The sequence below is a fragment of the Diabrotica virgifera genome, chromosome 9 (genome assembly GCF_917563875.1).
Source record: "Diabrotica virgifera virgifera chromosome 9, PGI_DIABVI_V3a".
In the NCBI taxonomy this organism is placed as follows: Eukaryota; Metazoa; Arthropoda; class Insecta; order Coleoptera; family Chrysomelidae; genus Diabrotica; species Diabrotica virgifera.
Genome location: NC_065451.1, coordinates 174,474,063 through 174,494,306, shown reverse-complemented (window position 1 = coordinate 174,494,306; position 20,244 = coordinate 174,474,063). Strand labels below are relative to the sequence as shown.

Below are 20,244 nucleotides of genomic sequence, written 5' to 3'. Positions count from 1 at the left end.
TGGTAACCCTATGTATGCATGACGTCTGCAGACAGAGTAGAAGCAAAGTTGTAGCTAATGAAAAGTATGTAGGTTCTTTTTCGTCAAATTCCAAATCAAATATTTCAAAGTGAAATACAGTAGAACGTCGATTATCCGAACGTTGATCAACCGAACGACCGCTTATCCAAACTCCCAACTTGTGTAAAAACTCGATTGAAAATGCCTAAACGAAAGCGTATTGTCCTTTTTATGAAATTTTTTAATGCTTAAAAATCTTCATTTCATTGCAAATACAGCACTTTTTTTTTAATTTCACTATTTGTCACTAAAAATATGTAAATAAGGTTTTCATTCAAATATGGATAAATAATATTGCTATATCAATACAGTTCGATTATCCGAAAAAATCGATTTTCCGAACACCACTGTCCCCCAATTAGTTCGGATAATCGACGCTCTACTGTAACCAAAAATAAAGCACTTTTCGGGCAAAACTCATTACTAAAAATAAGTGAGTTACGCTCAAAATATTGTTGGTCCCTTTTATTTTTTGGTAAAAAGAATCACGAAAATCACCCCTTAATTAGCGTCGTAAATAAAATTAATCGTTACCTACCACTTCATAAGTTACTTTGCTTATGTATTCTTTATAATATGATCTGTAAGTTTCATCGGTTCAGAGTGCTTATTTTGAAAAGGCTATATCGATGGCTTAACTTGCACAGCGGCTAACTCCGTTTTTTAAAACTTTACAGGAACACAAAAAAACTTCTTAAAAAAATTAATACTTACAATATCAATATTCCAAAAATCCATTTGCTGCCTATTTATATTGCACTTTGAATTTACTAAAAAGCTTAAAAAAATATTTTGATTAAATAGCAAGTATTTAAATTTTTGGAGTTACCCTCTTTGTAATTAAAAGAAAACAGTAAATAATCGGAGTTACCCATTTTTCTCTGCATCGTATTATGGAACCTCTATAGGAAAATTAAATCAAACTGTAAGTATATTTTTGTATTTTTATTTTATAATCAAGTATTTTATTTTTATTATACCATAGAGTATTTTATTTATGAGTCTTCATGTGGCACATTGTCGTAGTAGTCCCTGTAGTCCACCGGCAAGGTACTTTTTAGTTGTTGTAAGTCTTTGAATTTACGACTACTTATTTTAAGCCGATTTTCATGAAGATTCGGTAAGCTTTCAATAGGTTTAACTGAGACCCTTTTATCACATCGCTGTGGCAGTAACTGCCATTCATCTGTAAACCGTAACTTAAAGTACAGGTTCCCTTGTTTATATTGTAGGGCACGAATATCTGTGACCTAAAAAACAAAACATTAACAATTTAACAATGTTTTCGTCTTCTGTGTCTGTAGAAGACCAAACAAAATTAACATTAAAAGTACCTTGGCATCTCCTATGGCTTTCCCTGGTCTTATTGACTTATAAAACTGTAAACTTGCGAAGGATTTAAAAAATTCATGGGTTAGGTAAGATACGTTGTAAGGTTTAGGATTTTTGCGAGCACAAACTTCTGCATATTCAGCTGGTATATGAATTATTTTGTTTTTCAGTTTCCTCTCTATGGTGGCATGCATCGAGTCCGCTTCCATCTGAGTATGGCCTACCTCTAGATACTTCTGCTGAATTGTGACATTGTTTAATGTTGCCACGTTTAGTAATGCATTTGCCAATATTACGTTTCTATTTTGAGCTGTACAACCATCACTGTAGAATATAATTTTAGTATCCTGTCCAGGTTCTCTGTGGATACTCGGCAAAAGTTTCTCCGTGATGAACTTGACAATTATGGTAGCGTAATTGTCAGAGGATAACCCACCTTCGGTCTCGTTCCAGAGATAACAAAATCCGTCTTTATTTTTTATATTAAATATACAGAAATTGTGCGTGCATATCTTAGTTTTATAATATAGAGATGACACATTAGATTTGGGTGCCAATAGCACAGCTTGCGTGTCCATTGTGAATACAAATTCTTCTTTATTTTTATCCTGTTCTTTTTCAAGTCTAGCTTCATTCTTTCTTTCTATGTGCTCCTTGTGTTCTGTGTCAGGTATATTTCCGAGTTTGTGAGAGAGGCACTTTTCGCATTCATCTTTTTTTGGCTTGAACAGTGATATATTTTCAATTTCTAAAGTGTTGCTAAATTTAGCAATTGACAGAGGAGTGATATTCCGTGGCGTGCACCAGTCTAATGTGTAGAAATTGTACAAGGCTTTTTTGAGGTCCATTCTGGTAACAAATAAAGCTTTGCCGAACTTTTGCGGCAATAATGGGATTCCATTTTTGGTATATTGTTCAAAAACTCTTGAAGTGATTTCACTTCTACTTCGTGGGGATTTTTTGTTGCGTGTCGATTTGTTTTCTGAGAAATATTTTCTTTGCCTTTTTTCCAGTTCCAGATAGTCATTTTGGTAAGACACAAAGTGTTTTGAAACATAGTTTTACAAACTCTCACGCGGCAATCGTTAGTCAAGTTTAAGTTAAATACCATTGTGCTTTGTCTTCTTGTTAATAATGGGTCTTTTCTGTCTCTTGGACGTTTTGTGGGTATCTCTTGCACAAGACCATTCACGAAAACCTTTTTTTCCCCCCAATTCATCCTCCAAAACATCTCAAATATATTTTTCCTTTCTTCTTCTGAAACTTCGCTACATTTTAAAGCACTTTTATCAGTTGTCCTACATTTGCATCGAGGTTTAAGAACTCGTTTATTTTTTTGTATTCTTTCCCATTTCCCTTCAATTTTTTTACGGCCAGTATACTGTTGCCCATTTTCTCTGTGAAGCTTGTTCATTTGATCTTTCCATGTAGCTTTCTTTACCTGACACCTTTTTCTTCTCTTAATTCTTCTTGGTTCTTCTTCACTGTCAGAATCAGAGTGCTCAGAATAAGGTACAAGTTTTGCATTCATGCAGTCGCTATCATCACTGAAATATTTGTCAATCAAGTTAGTATTGTTGTCTTCTTGTGCTGTACAATGGTACATTGTAACTGGAGCTAAGCATTCTTCACTAACAGATTTCAAGGAAACAGGCGAATCATTATCAAGACGCGCAACATTCATAATCTCTTGGGTATCAGCATTAGATATAGGCGGAATGATATCTAGTGGCTCAATATTGATGAACACCTCTGTGGCAGCCTCAGATGTACCACTTGCAAGTGGCTCAATTTCCATGATATTTCCTGTTAAATTATCATATGTTGACGTACTATCAGCAAAAAGTATAACAGGCATATCTTCAATAGATTCTTCTGTGAGAATTAAGTAATTTTCATTGTTTTCCTTCAGTGCAGCTTCAACAAGTTTTTGTGCCCTCGACATCCTCTTTATCTGCAACAATAATCTTATTAACATCCAAACCGTTTATTTTATATACTTTTTTGGAATTTTTTATTAAACATAAAATATGTAGAATTTTTAAAAAGTAAGAAGAAAAGTCTTACTTTTATCTATGCACTGGACTTCTTTTCACATTTTAAATCGTAAAAAATTAACAACTTTAATTTATACATTACGGGAATAATGTAAAATCACAGAATTGGTATATTGGGTAACTCCTCAATTAACATAGTAAATAGTTAGGGTAAAAATGGACAACTCTATCATCAATATTTATTATGTTATAACTAGGATATTTCTTACACAAAGTTATATTATTTCATTAAAACTACTTACGACGACTCTTATACACTGTATCGTTATCAAATCAGCTTTATTTTATCTGTTAATTTATAGTTTTCTAAAAAAGACCGCACTTAAAACGTGGCACTCTGTTTACTCACCGTCAAGTACAAATAAACTGGTGGTTGACCTTGGAGTTAGCCACGTCTCGGTGTTGTTATACTAGTGTTAGCAGTTGACCGTTTTACGTGTTCGCCGTTTTCTCCGTAATTTTAAAAACTAGGGAGATATTTTATTGAACATAATGTGAGAGACAACTAGACTCAGTCAGCAACGCAAAAACCTATATTTCGGAAAAAAGTGGAGTTAGCCGGTTTGCAAGTTAAGCCATCGATATGTAGTTAAAATGGCTTGAACGAGTCACGAATCACCAGTGTATGCAAATTTTGAACAGCCATAGCATACAAAATTTTTGTCTTATAGGAAAACAAAAAAAACAAAATATTCAGAAAAGCAAAACATACATTTTATTAATCTTTGAGATGTTTAATGTTTGGTATTGCTAATAATTTTTAAGTTATGTTGAAAAAAAATGGAATTTTTTTCAAAATTAAAATTTTTTTTTTATTTTAAAACCAAACTATTTTAAAACTAAGCACTTTTAACCAATGAAACTTATAGATTGTTTAAACAATACATAAGTAAAGTATCTTGTAAAGTGGTAACGATTAATTGTATTTGGGATGCTAATTAGGGGGTGATTTTCGCGATTCTTTTCACCAAAATATAAAAGGGACCAACAATATTTTGCGCGTAACTCACTTACTTTTAATGTTAAAAGTTTTTTAAAAAAAAAGTACACCTTTTTTTAAACACTTTAAAAAAGTTGTAATGAATTTTACCCAAAAATTGCTCCGTTTTTTTGGCTATTTCACGTTGAAATATTCAATTTGGAATTTGACGAATAAGAACCTACTTTTCATTAGCTACAACTCTGCTTCTACTGAGTCTACAGACTTCATACATACACATTTTTTTTCACTTCGTTATATAAGCTATATTTTTGCTAAGAATATTTTTTTCGATAAAATACTTACTTTTTGAGTTATTTGCGAAAAAAGGTTCCAAAACATGTGTTTGTTAAAAAAAATGAACATATTCATTCGCCAATAACTCGAAAAGTGTTGACTTTGTGAAAAAACTCTATAGAACAAAAATGGCTTAAAATTAGGCTTTTTATCCAAGTCCGGACTTATTTTTAATGTATATTTTTTCACCCTCGAGAAGGGGGTTCACTCCCAGTTTTTGTAAAATGGAGAGAATGTAGAATTGTAAACTTTTTCTTATATAATAATAGACAATTTCAACTACCTATTTCCAAATTTTCATCCTTCCTTTATTTTTTTGAGGTGTTAGTAAAGTTTTGTGTTCTTTGATCAGGCTAATACTGTGGGATTTAAATTTTGTTTAGAAATGAGATTATATTGTATATTTCAATATACTTGTAGAAGCGTGTTAATAATTAAAAATACAATAAAATAGTAATAATAATACCATCATCATCAATGGTACTACAGCCCTATGAAAGAGCCTCGACCTTCCCAAGTCTATTATGCCAGTCACTCCTATCCATTGCCAACCGTTGCCAGTTTGCTGCGCCTATTTTTCTCCCATCCTCATCTACACCATCCTTCCATCTAAGTTTTGGCCTACCCCTATTTCTACTTCCCACAGGTTGTGACATAAGGATTCTTCTAGGAGGGTTGATAAGAGGGTGAATAATAATACAATAAAATAAAATATAAATATCACCAACTTAATTACGTAATTCAGATTTACATATCACAATAATGACTATCTATTCCACAACCACTCAAATAAACATCCACCTGAGGCCCGAAATGAATTCAGCTTTCGGTGCAAAAAAATCAATGGATGAACGGATGAATAATTGTACATTGTGTTTTTTTTTTGTTTTTGAATTATTATACTGTGCTTTTTTAATACATATTTTAATTTGTGGTAAACACTTTTTTTTACTTCTTTTTTTTTGTTAGTTTTTATTTTTTTTTGTTATTATTTTATGTTTTTTATATATTATTTTTTTCTTTTTAATTTTTTCAAACCACATTAACAAATTATGCCTAGTTAGTACATATTATGTTTACAACTTGTATTTACATAATTTAACATGTTTATAAATAAGATGAAGAATTGCCATATCATTTTGTAAATATTAAAGTATTAAGGTTTATTGGGATGATTTATTTTTAGGAAAACCACTGAACCAAATTGTAAATATTTTTATGATATAGTTTACTTTTACAGCTGGTTCCTAAAAAAACTGATACGACTCTTAATAAGATTTGATTATTTTGAGCAGTGTATTTGATTAGTCTGTCAAAGTCAGTTAAAATAATCAAACAAACAACTTATTACATATGTTTTTTTTTTCTCTGATTCTGGCCTTGGTTTAGAACTAGAACCTTTAGCCACGTAATTGTATAACTTATCACTAATTCAGGTGTAATGTGTAGTGTGTGTGTTGAGTAAGTGTCTTGTTACTTTGCAAAGTCGACGTCATTGTCTTTGCAAAGAGACGCTAATTGTATCCGAACGTCTGCGGTCCCTCCGGTAGAGATGGCGGTTTTTGAAAAAAAAACCGGTTTTCGGTTATACCGGTTTTTTTTGCTTACGGTTTAACCTGGCGGTTATAACCGGCCAAAAAAAACCGGTTTTTGGAAAAACCGGTTTTTGGTTTTTTTAATCCAATAGGTTACAAATTTACATTTACAATTCCAATTTTCCTCTCCTCCCAAAATCAAAAAATTCCCCAACCATTTCAACTTATAAAAAATTTCCCAGACTCTTTGAAATGGGATTTAAAAAAAAATAATATCAACATAAATATTTTACTTAAAAATAAATTGGATAATGCAATATATTTTTTATTTTTACTACCATCAAAAAAAATTGATCATGTATTACTTTTAACACGTTTGTATATAATATATTTCTAGAATAGGTACATTTTAACTCATTTAATACTTCCTGTATGGGTGTATCGTTTTGAAAACGTAGGGAAATTCTTGGAGATTCGTATTCGTAATCAGTAATACGATATGCATAGACAGAGTATTATTTTTGGTAATCAGATAAAATCATTCACCGACTTTCAATGTCAAGAGTTAAGAGTTTAGTGTGAAAAATAGATGATGTTTGGCTTGCTTCTAATTCAAACAGACACTTCTTATGTAAATATTATGATTACAAATACCTTTTCAAGGAAATATTAAATAAAACTTAATAACTGATTCTGCTGGCTGATATGAGATTGCACTTTCAGTTGGTTTCTGTATTTATAAAATAAAATAAAATTTGAATTATGGTTTTGTTTGGAATAGTTACTTGAGAATAATAATTATGATTGGGATCCCAAATAATACATAACCTAATCCTAATCACCGTAAAAACCTAATAACCGGTTTTTACTTTAAAAAGAAAAAACCGGTTATAACCGGGACAAAAAATAACCGGTAAAACCGGTTATTGCTAAGTAAAAAAACCGGTTTTAGGTTTAAACCGGTAGGTTTTCCCATGCCCTCCGGTGAGTAACGATCCACAAGGACAGAAACTATTTTCATTTATTAATTTATAATAAATGAAAAAATTCCTGACCCTGGTGGGATTCGAACTCACTACCATTCGGAACTTTCGATCCAAAGGTTAGGCGCTTATTACATATTATTATGTTAATTCATAAATCGTAATAATTATTAAGGTCTAAATTTTTATATTATTTTGAATTTCTGCATTTTATAAAGAGTATAAATGATAGTTTTTACATAAAGTAGGGTTGTTGTTATCATTTTTAATCTTATTAAGGAATAAAACAAACGACTTAATTCAACAATACGTATATTAAAGCAAGTATTGTATCCAAATTAAAAGATAACTGGGCACTATCAAAGGCAGCAAAACATTTTAACATAAGCAGAACCACAGTTTTTCTATTAATAAAAAATGGAGGGAACAAGAAACTCTCGAAAAAAAGCGAGGGTCTGGAAGACCAAAGCTATACTAAATTTAGGTATGTAAAAATTAATATTTTGTAATATCTCCATCAGCAGCGATAACAGCTTGTAGTCTTCGGTCCATCTGCGTGAAAGGAACTATGAAATTGTCTTCTTCAGAGAGCTCTTCCCAAACCTCGCTTTCTTTTGAGAGTTTCTTGTTCTCTCCATCTTTTATTAATATTAAAAGCAATTGTTCTGCTTACGTTAAAATGGTTCGCCACAGCAGATAGTGACTAACCATCTTCTAATTTCCTTATAATTCTTAATATTAGTTCTTTGCCAGCATGTGGACCCATTTTTTGAGGTTGAACAGAATAAGTTATCTGACAAATTTTAAGATTTAGCAGTGACAGTGACAGTATGTAAATAATAACTATTTATCCTTCAAAATACACTGCTCAATTTTCTACAAAATACGCTTTAAGAGTCGTATCAGTTTTTTTTTTGGAACCAGCTGTACCTATGTATCTATAAAAATAATATTATAGTATGTATTTATGTTATGAAATAAGAAATTTATGTTTATGAATCTGCAATCAATCACAAACAAGTCTGACTAATTGGCTCTGCCAAAGCCATTTTCAGGGAAAAAAATATCCCAACAGAACTGTGACAAAAAACCAGTTATTTTCACATAGTCAGCTGACTTGAAGTCCCTATAGAAACCGTCACGAACCAAACCACTATCATTGGGGCGCCTTTTGGTTATCTTTATCTCAAATTCCAGGGGTTTGTGAAGCACCCCCTTCCTCAAAAGAGCTTCATCTGCTCTGGACACAGTAACATCAGCATCATCAACCAGCACCAAGTCCAGAATATTACCAGTTGCATGCACAATAGTGTTGGACTGAAGCAAATTGTTGTTTGCATACATTTATACCAGACACAACCTGCAGGGCTTCAACTTCAGAAGTTGTGGCAGCTGGTAGAGGAATTGTTGTAGAACACATATCATTTGAAAACCATTCGCTTTGGTAAATTGAAGTCAGCAACCAGATAATAGTGTGCAGATGGATAAATAATCTTCAGCTATTTGTTCCAAGGCTTCACAAAATATGGACTATTTGTTAAATGTAGACTTTGGTGGAAAATATGCTGTTCCTATATAATAAACCAATTTGCACCTTCATTCACCAAGACAGAAAGTTGTTCGATTGTTTGGTTAACTGTTAAATTTAACCTCGTCTCGAACTTAAGTGTGGGCGGCACCATGCAACAACGTACCGAACCTCGTCGCGATCAGTGTGCAATATCGAAGAGCTCCACTAGGTGTCGGTAAATCCGTCCTCATCAAAGGAAATGGTCCTCGAAAGGTTCAGGACGAGGGTCGCTGTGAATTCACATCTGGACTGGTTTGCGAACTTTTCGGCGTTCCTCTCATTGTTATTTTGAAATTGGATGGAATGGACGGATAAAAATTGTTTACTAACAATAGAAAATTATTCGAAAAAACGAAATATGGGACCCACTAAGGTGATTTTTATACAGTGTGTTCATAAAGTGTGCAAACGGACTATTATCTCATGACTTAATTTTTTTCAGACCTAAAGCTCGGACAGGTCGATTTTTATTGTTAAATTATGATTTTTTGACGTATATCCCATAATAGTGACGTCATCGATTTGGGCGTGATGACGTCATCGATGATTTTTTTTAAATGGCAATAGGTGTCATGTGATAGCTCATTTGAAAGGTTATTCAATTCTCTATGGACAGCCTAAGTCTGACGTCACAAATGTCACAAAATTGGGAGGAGCTTATATTGGCTCCAAACAATTTTGATTGTAACGTTAAATGGTCAAAAGTAGTTTTTCATTTATGTGCTTTGTGTGGCAAAATAAGACTTCATTTACGTATTTCGTTAAAGAAACGTATTAATTAAGAGATTTTTATTCGTTATTGCTCAGGGGGTTTTTATTCTTTAGTGATTGAAAATTAACATAACCTCAATACTGTTTACGTTCTAATCATTGCATTAAATTAACTCACCTGGGCCAAAACGAATAAAAATCTCTTAATTGACGTTTCTTTAACTAAATACCTAAATGAAAAGTCTTATTTTGTCACACAAACCACGTAAACAATAAATTAAAAATTCCTTATGAGTGTTTAACATTATAAACAAAATTGTTTGGAGCCAAATATAAGCTCCTTCCAATTTTGTGACGTCAAGACTTAGGATGTCCATTCATTAATATAAACATTAACATCATTATTTTTACGCGGTGGTCAAAAAATTATTTTTGAATTAGATTAATTGGCTAGAAAGAAGAATGTACGTAATTTATTTAACACAAAATACATTTTACCGTTGTTTACCGAAAAAAAAATGTTTATTTCATAAATAAACATTGCTTTTCGCTTAAATTAAATGTCAAACAGCCACCCACCTGCCTCTTGACAGTTTTAACATTTAATTTAAACGCAAAGCAATGTTTATTTGTCAAATAAATATTTTTTTTCTCTTTTCTGACAACAGTAACATGTATTTTGAGTTAAATGAATTACATATATATTCTTCTTTTTGCGGCAATTAATTTAATTCAAAAATAATTTTTTTGGCCAACCTGTATAAATAATGATGTTAACGTTTATATTACTGAATAGAGAATTAAATAACCTTTGAAATGAGCCACAACACGACCACTATCGCCATTAAAAAAATCATCGATGACGTCACTATTATGGGATATACGTCAAAAAATCATAATTTAAAAATAAAAATCGACCTGTCAGAGCTTTAACTCAGAAAATAATTAAGTGATGAGATAATAGACCCTTTCCACACTTTATGAACCCACTGTAATAGACTGAAATTTTAAATCCAAAAGTAAATGGTTGCCGCCATACAGGCTTGGTTAAACCAACTGGTTTTTTAAGGAAAATCTGGTTTTTTATTTTTATTTATTTTTTATTGAGCCAAGTTTTTACTACAGCTGCCGCAAATGAAAAAAAATTAAGGTAAATAAATTCTATTTTTTTACTTTCGAACTTAGTTATTTTGAATATTATTACGTGTGAAGATATTTTTTTTTGTTATACATATTCATTTTTTGTGTGTAAATAAAAATAAAAGTTGTCTTCTTCATATTTTTCATTGTTTATTACTATTATTTTATAAAATATTATTCATTTTTTAAGTATTTAGACTTATACTTTGTATCAAATAAACCTCTTTTAAACCAAAAAACTTGTTGTTTTTTGGACTTTTTCGAAAAAACCTTAGTTTTTGCCATTTCTGCCACCATATTTATATTATGTCCCTACTTTTTTAAATTTGTGTTTGCCATCATTTTCTTTCGCGATTATATGTCTGTCTTTTATTAACGGAATAATGCATACGTAGGTATATAAGCTGCTGCAGCAACGTCCATCTTTGCAGATACAGTTTTAAGGCAATTACTGATGGAACGTCAAATTGTTCGCTACGAAGTATGGAACGAGGTTCGGTTCGTTGCTGATCAAGACCCCGTGCAACAACGTCGCGAACCTTTGTTGATCGCTTCGATGGTCGCGACGATGTTCGATACGGCATTCGGAGCATGTCTGGACTCACCTTTATGAACTGCAATAAGGACTCCACCACCATATTTCAGGTATAAGAGACAAAAGCACATGCTTCTAAAACATATTTATCATTTACTACTTCTGCTGATTATTAAATGCTTCTTTATGGGCGTTGTGCACTTTTTGGATGGAAAAAAAAAATAAAATTGGCGACCGTCATCGCTTCTGTGAAATAATTTTTGAAGTGAAAACTTCTTTAGGGACATTGTACAATTTTTGAACGGGGAAAAAGTAAAGAATTGCCGACCGTCATGGCTTCTGCTAAATAAATTTTTGAAGTGAAAACTTCTTTAGCGACGTTGTGCACTTTTTGGATGGGAAAAAAGTATTGAATTGGCAACCGTCATCGCGACTGTCACCGCTTCTGCGAAATAAATTTTTGAAGTGAAAACTTCTTTAGGGGCGTTGTGTACTTTTTGGATGGGGAAAAAGTATTGAATTGGTGACCGTCATCGCTTTTGCGAAATAAATTTTTGCAATAAAAACTTTTATAGATAGGGTCCTTGTGCACTTTTTTAATTGGGAAAAAAGTATTAAATTAGCGACCGTCATGGCTTCTGCGAAATAAATTTTTGAAGTGAAAACTTCTTTAGCGACGTTGTGCACTTTTTGGATGGGAAAAATTTATTGAATTGGCAACCGTCATCGCGACCGTCACCGCTTCTGCAAAATAAATTTTTGAAGTGAAAACTTCTTTAGGGGCGTTGTGTACTTTTTGGATGGGGAAAAAGTATTGAATTGGTGACCGTCTACGCGACCGTCATCGCTTTTGCGAAATAAATGTTTGCAATAAAAACTTTTATAGACAGGGTCCTTGTGCACTTTTTGAATTGGGAAAAAAGTATTAAATTAGCGACCGTCATGGCTTCTGCGAAATAAATTTTTGAAGTGAAAACTTCTTTAGCGACGTTGTGCACTTTTTGGATGGGAAAAATTTATTGAATTGGCAACCGTCATCGCGACCGTCACCGCTTCTGCGAAATAAATTTTTGAAGTGAAAACTTCTTTAGGGGCGTTGTGTACTTTTTGGATGGGGAAAAAGTATTGAATTGGTGACCGTCATCGCTTTTGCGAAATAAATTTTTGCAATAAAAACTTTTATAGATAGGGTCCTTGTGCACTTTTTGAATTGGGAAAAAAGTATTAAATTAGCGACCGTCATGGCTTCTGCGAAATAAATTTTTGAAGTGAAAACTTCTTTAGCGACGTTGTGCACTTTTTGGATGGGAAAAATTTATTGAATTGGCAACCGTCATCGCGACCGTCACCGCTTCTGCAAAATAAATTTTTGAAGTGAAAACTTCTTTAGGGGCGTTGTGTACTTTTTGGATGGGGAAAAAGTATTGAATTGGTGACCGTCTATGCGACCGTCATCGCTTTTGCGAAATAAATTTTTGCAATGAAAACTTTTATAGATAGCGTCCTTGTGCACTTTTTGAATTGGGAAAAAAGATTTGAATTGGCGACCCTCATCGCTTTTGCGAAATAAATTTTTGAAGTGAAAACTCCTTTAGGTACGTTGTGCACTTTTTGGAAGGGAAAAAAGCATTGAATTCGCGACAGGAATCGCTATGGCGAGATAGTAATTTATATGCTATACAGGTTGTCCCGGAAAATAGTGCGTTCCTTAAAGGTGTGGGTAGAATCTCGCTTCAATCCTGACCCCCCGGAGGGAGTGTAGTGGTCGACGTGATGTCGATTTTAACTCATGCATAGGTCTTTTGCATATTCCTGTAATTTGATCGATCCATCTTGTTGGGGATCTTCCTCGTGATCTTCGGCCTTCCACCTTCCCTTGTATAATGAGTATTTCCATGTTTTCTGTGTTCGCTCTCATAACATGACCAAAGTATTTTAATTGTTGGAGATGGACTTTACTGGAGAGCCGTTGGCTAACTTTTAGCTCTCTTAAAATCGAATTATTTGTTCTATGGTCGGTCCAAGAAATTCGTAGCATTCGTCTCCAACAGAACATTTCAGTGGCGTCTATCTTTCTTCTTTCCGGATTTCTCAGGGTCCAAGATTCACATCCGTAAGTCAGTATTGTGAATATTAAGCAGTTGATCAACCTCATCTTTAACGCTATTGAAATTTGACAGTCCTTCCATATTGTGGGCATTTTTGCTGTGGCGACTTTTGCTAGATTACATCTACGTTTTATTTCTTCCTGTAGTGACCCTGTGTTTGTGATTAATGATCCCAGATATAAGTATGAGCTCACAACCTCAAACCGATCAATTCTGGTTATATGTGGATGATTGTTATGTAGTCTATCCACTATCATGATCTTTGTCTTTGATATGTTAAATTGCAGACCAAATATCTGACTTTCGTTTTCAACCAGTCGTATAAGATCAATCAGCTCTGCTTGACTATTTGCAAGAAGGGCTGTGTCATCTGAGAAACGTAGGTTGTTTTATGACCATTTATTGAGATGCCTTTTCCCATCCTTCAAGTGCTCTTCTCATAATATGCTCTCCATATACAGGGTGTAACAAAAATACAGGTCATACATTTAATCACATATTCTGGGACCAAAAATAGTTCGATTGAACCTAACGTACTTGAGTACAAATGTGCACACAAAAAAAAGTTACAGCGCTTTTAAGTTACAAAATGAAAATTGAATTTTTTCAATATATCGAAAACTATTAGAGATTTTTTATTGAAAATGGACATGAGGCATTCATATGACAGTAGTATCTTACGAAAAAATTATAGTGAAATTTGGACACCCCATAAAAATTTTATGGGGGTTTTGTTCCTTTAAACCTCCCCAAACTTTTGTGCACGTTCCAATTTAATTATTATTGCAGTGCCATTAGTTAAACACAATGTTTTAAAAACTTTTTTACCTCTTAGTACTTTTTCGAAAAGTAAGTTTTTATCGAGATATTTTGAAAATGGGTCAAATCCACCACATATTTGTATATGGTTAAGTACGATTATAGAGACTTGGTAATAATATGAAAATTTATTTATGATTTACATTTTTAGGTATATTTTAACAATATTAAAAAAGAAGCCACATCTCGATAAAAGGCGCCTTATCGAAAAAATACAAAGAAGCAAAAAATAAATTCAAAGGGCTGTAACTTTTTTATGTGCATATTTGTACTAAGTTAGGTTCATTCGAACTATTTTTGGTCCCAAAATATGTGATTTAATTTATGACTTGTATTTTTGTTACCCCTGTATATTGAATAATTGTGGAGGTAGTATACATCCCTGTCTGACACCCCGTTCTGGATGAAATTCGTTTGAAAGTGTGTCAAGCACTTTAACTGATCCAGTAGTGTGTTCGTATAGTTCAGTTATAAGCGAAAAAAGGTGTTTTACCCACTTTTACCCACTTCTTTTAGTATTTGCCACAAGTGTCTCCACTTGACCCTGTCGAACGCCTTACGATAATCTATAAAGCATATGTACAGTGGAATATTGAATTCCCTAGATTTTTCGATTATCTGTCTTATATTTAATAGGTGTTCTCTAGTACCTCTACCTTTGGTAAATCCAGTTTGCTCTTGTGGAATTTCTCTTTGAAGGAATGTTTTTAGTCTATCATTGATTATATGTAGCATTACTTTACTGGCATGTGATATAAGAGAAATAGTTCTATAATTGTCGCATTTATGGAAGTTGCCTTTTTTATGAATAGTCGTTATTGTAGATTTTGTCCAGTCTTCAGGCCATTATTTTGAATGCCATATTTGGTTACAGAGTAGATAAAGTAATTTTACGCCAGTTTCTTCTGTGGCTTTGAGCATTTCTGCTGTTATCATATCTGGCCCTGGTGCTTTATTACATTTGAGTTTACATTTACAATTGATCATCTTTATATAGGTCCCTGCAATACGATCTCCATGTCTCTGCTATATCTTCTCTGTTTGTTCTCAGAGTTCCAGTGTTGTCTTCAATGGCCCAAGTTCTGGCTTTAAAGTCTCTTGTTAAGTAGCGTATTTTTCTAAATAGGTCTCTCGGCTGATTATTCTGATCATGTCGCTCAATTTCTTTGCATATACCCTGGTAGTACTGGTTTTTGTCTGTCTTGCATCTTCGTTTTATTTCTCTATTGAGATTTCTTAAACTAGCTTTTTCCCTTTCACTATGCACGCCACGTTGACAAAGATTTCTTCTATTCTCAATGATTTGAAAGGTTTCATCTGTTATCCAGTGTTTCCGTTTCACAGGGTTATTTATCTTTAGACGATCAATTGGTGTTGTTACACAATGTTTAAAAGTCGCCCATATTTCTTGTGATGTTCCGTTACGAATAGAGGGCATTATTTTATGTACTTCCTGGAGAAGGTCGTCTTTCTTTCTTAATCCTATTTGTCTCTTTTCGTTTGTTGGGCGCTTTAAGTTTAAGCTTTACTTTAGCTACGAGTAGAGTATGATCGGATCCGCATATCGCCCCTGGATATGATCTGACTGTTTGAATCGACGATCTCCAGCGAATATTGGTAAGGATGTAATCTATTTGATTTCTAGACCTATCTCCAGGACTTTTCCAAGTATAAAGTCGACGTACATGGTGTTTAAATCGAGTATTCGTGATAGAATAATTGTTTGTGATAGCAAACTCGATTAAACGGTCACCTCTTTCATTTCTCTGGCCTATACCGAACTTCCCCAGTACATTCTTTATGTCGTCATTCTGTGTAGTGTTGCCAACTTTTGCATTGAAGTCGTCACATATTAAAGTAAGCTCTTTATTTGGTATGTTGGCGATTGTTGTTTCCAGTTTTTCGTAGAACTCCTCGATCTTTATGTCATCTGATGTACTGGTTGGCGCATAAACTATATGATATTAAGTTTATTTGGCTTCCCTTCCAGTTTAAGGAGAACTATCCTATCGCTCACAGCTTTAAATTCGACGACAGACTTTTGTAATCTTGGTGAGACCAGAATGGCAACACCTGTATAGTTCTGGGTCTCAGCACCAGAGAAGTAAATATAATTGCCATTCTGTGTTCTGAAATAGCCCTCTCCTAACCAATGAGTTTCAGCTAGTCCAGAGATTTCTATATTGTATCTTGCTAGCTCGTTTTCAATAATTACCGCTAGCTTACCTGTGATCGTCTTTAGCCCTTGTACGTTCCATGTACCGACCTTCAATATCTGTCTGAGTTTCAATTTTTCTTTTTGTAGACCAGTAGCTGAATTTCCACACGATGCCTGGTCATTAACATTTGTGTTGCCGGTGGCCAATTGTGTGGGTAGAATACACCATTTAAAAAAAACTTTCTTATAAATTTTTTTTCTAAAGTCACCTGTTGCCCCAAAAAATTAAAATAATGTCTTTTACTAAAATTTACATTTGGCAACACGACAGTTTTATTTATTTTGACACAGCTTAGATAAAAATATACAATAATTGTAAACACAAACAGTCATATCATAATCACCTGCAACCCCAGAATAGGTAGGGTAAACTGGTACCTACATCGTATTGTTGCGATATTGTCATGATTTCGATCGCGAGTATCATGATATTATGTTAATTACGTATAGTGTACAATTAGTGCAAGATTTACAGCAAGGCTATTTACCTCGAAGATTAAGGATTTGTAGATGATTTCAAAACAAAATCTTCAGAGAACCCGAATTTCTGTGTAAAGTGTTGTGTGCAGATAAAGTTTATTTTACGAATGGTGTGTTTAACTTTCATGATTGCCAAAAGTATGAATTTATGGGATGGGATTATTTATAATCATATGATTGAACCATTCGAACTTCCCAGAAGATTGAATAAAGAAATGTACTCTAATGTTTTGCAACATGTTCTATCGATGCTTCTTGAAGACGTAGTTTTATTGTAATAAAAATTTTTCATGTCAGTTAAAACACTATACAAACCTTATTTATTAGATATTTAATAAACACAAATCGATGGCTTAGTGTGAAAACCTTGTATCTAATTTTTTTTCGAACATGACATTTTGGTGGTTTTAGTTAGAAAACCTTGTATCTCACGATTTAAAAAATCCAAATACACTAGACTATTTTCTACAGCCGAAAAAAGAAACCACGTTTATCAATTGTTCTCTTGATTTACTGTGAATACCACATATATTTATAACCAAGACTTTGGTACTTAATTTGGAGTATTTGTTTGAGAGATTCGACTTGAAATGTTTTTTGTGAACAGTAAAAGGTAGTCCTGCATACAAAAACATTTTATGAACCTTAAATTAAAAGATTTGTACTGTATCAATCTAGTATTTGGAGGTGAGCAATAAGCTATGAAAAATGAAAACCTCGTAAATAACAATTAAACACAACCTCATTTAAGGTGAAAAACACGTATATCAAGATATACAAGGTTATCATAGTCACTTGGGCAAAGGCTCTATATACTGCAAGGATATTTACGTGTTTTTCATAGTAATATTTGTATTTCCAATTTAATAGCAACATTTAACACTTTTAGCTCTAGGCCAATATCAGATATTTGTCTCAATGTGCTCGAATTAAAAATATGTAGCGGTAATTTTTGTTTTTAGGTTATATTATGTAGAAAATCAATTTTTTGCCTCTCCTGTAAAATTGTAATTTAATGAGATACGAGGTTTTCACATTAAGCTATCGAAATATTATGCTGTTTTTCTATCACTGTTATCAGTACTTTATCAATAGGGCTTTTCATCGATTGTCATTTGTTTCGAACTTCTGTCATAAGTTGTATAAACTGTGTATAATATTAATATACACGGATTATACGACATTTGACAGAAGCTCGAAACAAATGACTGAATGAAAAGCCCCATACATATTATGCCTATGTAGTCCATTGAAATGTTACATTTAGGGTTGCATTTCTTAGAGGAGTCAATTTTATTTTTTTTAATGTGTAGGCGGGTTCAGTAGAAGCTTAAGTTCAAGTTTTTGGGGTCGCGGCTTTTGTCCCTCGGCCGCCATCTTGGAAAAATTGGTGCAAAGGGCTTTCGCGCTGTATCTCCTAAACTGGCAACCATACAGAAAATTTAATTACACATAAAATGTATCAAATTAAATTTTCTACAATTTTACATCTATTATTTTTATCGTCAAGTGACCAACAAAAAAGTTATAAACAAAAATAAGAAAAAATTTTGTAAGAACTTTCCTTTTGAAGGTTATAACTTTTTTTCCGTTGATTTTACAATAAAATAACATCATAGCGATTTTATAAAAAACAAAACCTTGGCCTTACTTTTCTATCTATATATTTATTTACATATTGTGATTTTAACATTCCTATGCTATTATTAAGCTATTTTTGACCCTTTTCCCGGCCGCCCATGAGGTAGAGTCTGGAGGTGAGTTTTTGTGTGGTATTCCCAATAGGCCTAATCCACGGACAATTTCTAGACAAAATAATATTATTTATTATTATATGTTGACAAAGATCTATCATAGTTATTATTTTTCCATTTTTTTCGATGGTCCAGGCTGCGAGTCAAGATCTGAATCAGTATCCGAGGTGAATTTTTGTGGTATAATGAGGGTTAGAGTTGGCGTCATTGTCGGTAACTCATCTACCAATTCATTTTCTTCAATAATTAATGTTGATATTTCCACGATGTTGCTGCAACTTTCACCACCACAAAAGAGGCACACTGCTGAACATTTGAGGTCTGCTTTTCGGCAACCGCATGCACTTCCAGTTTCCATTGCATCTGCTAAATATGAATTTCATAAGCTCGGGAGTACTGGACGCTTAGAAGTTTGGATTGGTATCCAAAATTTTCCATGCTTTTTCCAGCCCCAATTTTCTGGATCACAATGTTTACCGAGCCATGACTGAATCTGGTGATATACTCGGAGTCTGTGAAAACGGGCTTCATCTTGTGTTGGAGGAAGTGAGAAGAGATTAAATGCATTTTTTGTCACTGTTTTGGCGAATCGTTTGTATCTCAGGATTTCCAGAGAATCGTCTTTATTTCCGCCAGATAAAGAGACAAAAACGTTCGCCGACAACAGTAAGTAAATATGGCTCGACTTTCCCACTGACAAATAATTTTCCCTAGGGGTTTCTTACAAATAAAATAACCACCACTCATGATGCGCTCTTACAAAAAACACAAAATGACTTACCCACAAGATTCTCAATAGTATTATCTATCAAACTCAAAATACTTTTCACAATTTTTAATACTACTGCACGTTGCCAAATAGGTAGCACAACTGTAAGAATAAGTTAAGTCAGGGAGACCGACTGCTGTGCCACCTAAGATAAATTATAATAATAAAAGTAATAGCAGGCAGATATTCAGTCCGGCATGGAAGAAAAATGACGTAACTGTAAATTTTGTCAATTCCTGTTTATTGCGCAATTTAACTTCTAAAATACATGATACAAAAAGACCGAACTGTAAAAATGTGCTGAGCCATTATAGTGTAGTTGCGTCGTTACTGGAATACGCGCTATGTTAGACCTTGTTTCAGAATGCATAATGACGTAACTGTAGATAGGTTTGAAAATGGGGCGATTAAATTAAGATAATGAAATTGGAACCAATATCGATGAAAATAAAAGCCATCGTTGTCAACAAACAAACTGCATACCGATGCTCATGGACGATTACTCTTCATTTAGTCCCTATTTTAAATATTTAAAAATCGTTTTTTTGCTCTTCTGAAGAATTTTGCATTTGCGGTTGCGTCATTCTTCTGTACCGGCGAATTTGTCCTCAAACAACTTCTTGGGAATTTTCTATATAACTTAGGATTCTAAGTTTTATAGTGGGGAGAAAGGTCAAAAATGGATTAATAATAGCATAGGAAAGTTAAAATAATAATAAATTGTATGAATAAAAAAATATTAAGATAGAAAAGTAAGCCTAACGTTTTGTTTTTATTGTATCCCTATGAGCATTCGAGAATCTGGTCAAGTTTGGAGCGCTGTACAACCTAGATAAATAAATAGAATTAAACAACTTTATAGTGGAAATTGTTCGCTGAAAAACCCTCTATAAAATT

The 20,244-nt window shown here is 33.2% G+C and overlaps 2 protein-coding genes across 4 annotated transcripts in view; one reads left to right on the top strand and one right to left on the bottom strand.

Moving 5' to 3' along the window:
• The window catches only part of LOC126891951 (zinc finger protein 235-like), a 45,914-nt gene that overhangs the window by 11,507 nt on the left and 14,163 nt on the right, over window positions 1–20,244 (top strand). The gene's annotated exons all lie outside the window — the stretch shown is intronic.
• LOC126891959 (uncharacterized) lies at window positions 1,023–3,316 on the bottom strand. Its single transcript, XM_050661313.1, has 2 exons — window positions 1,395–3,316; window positions 1,023–1,310 (listed from the first exon to the last, which is right to left on the bottom strand). The coding sequence occupies exons 1-2, from the start codon at window positions 2,238–2,240 to the stop codon at window positions 1,056–1,058; spliced, it is 1,101 nt and encodes a 366-aa protein (XP_050517270.1). The 5' UTR covers window positions 2,241–3,316; the 3' UTR covers window positions 1,023–1,055.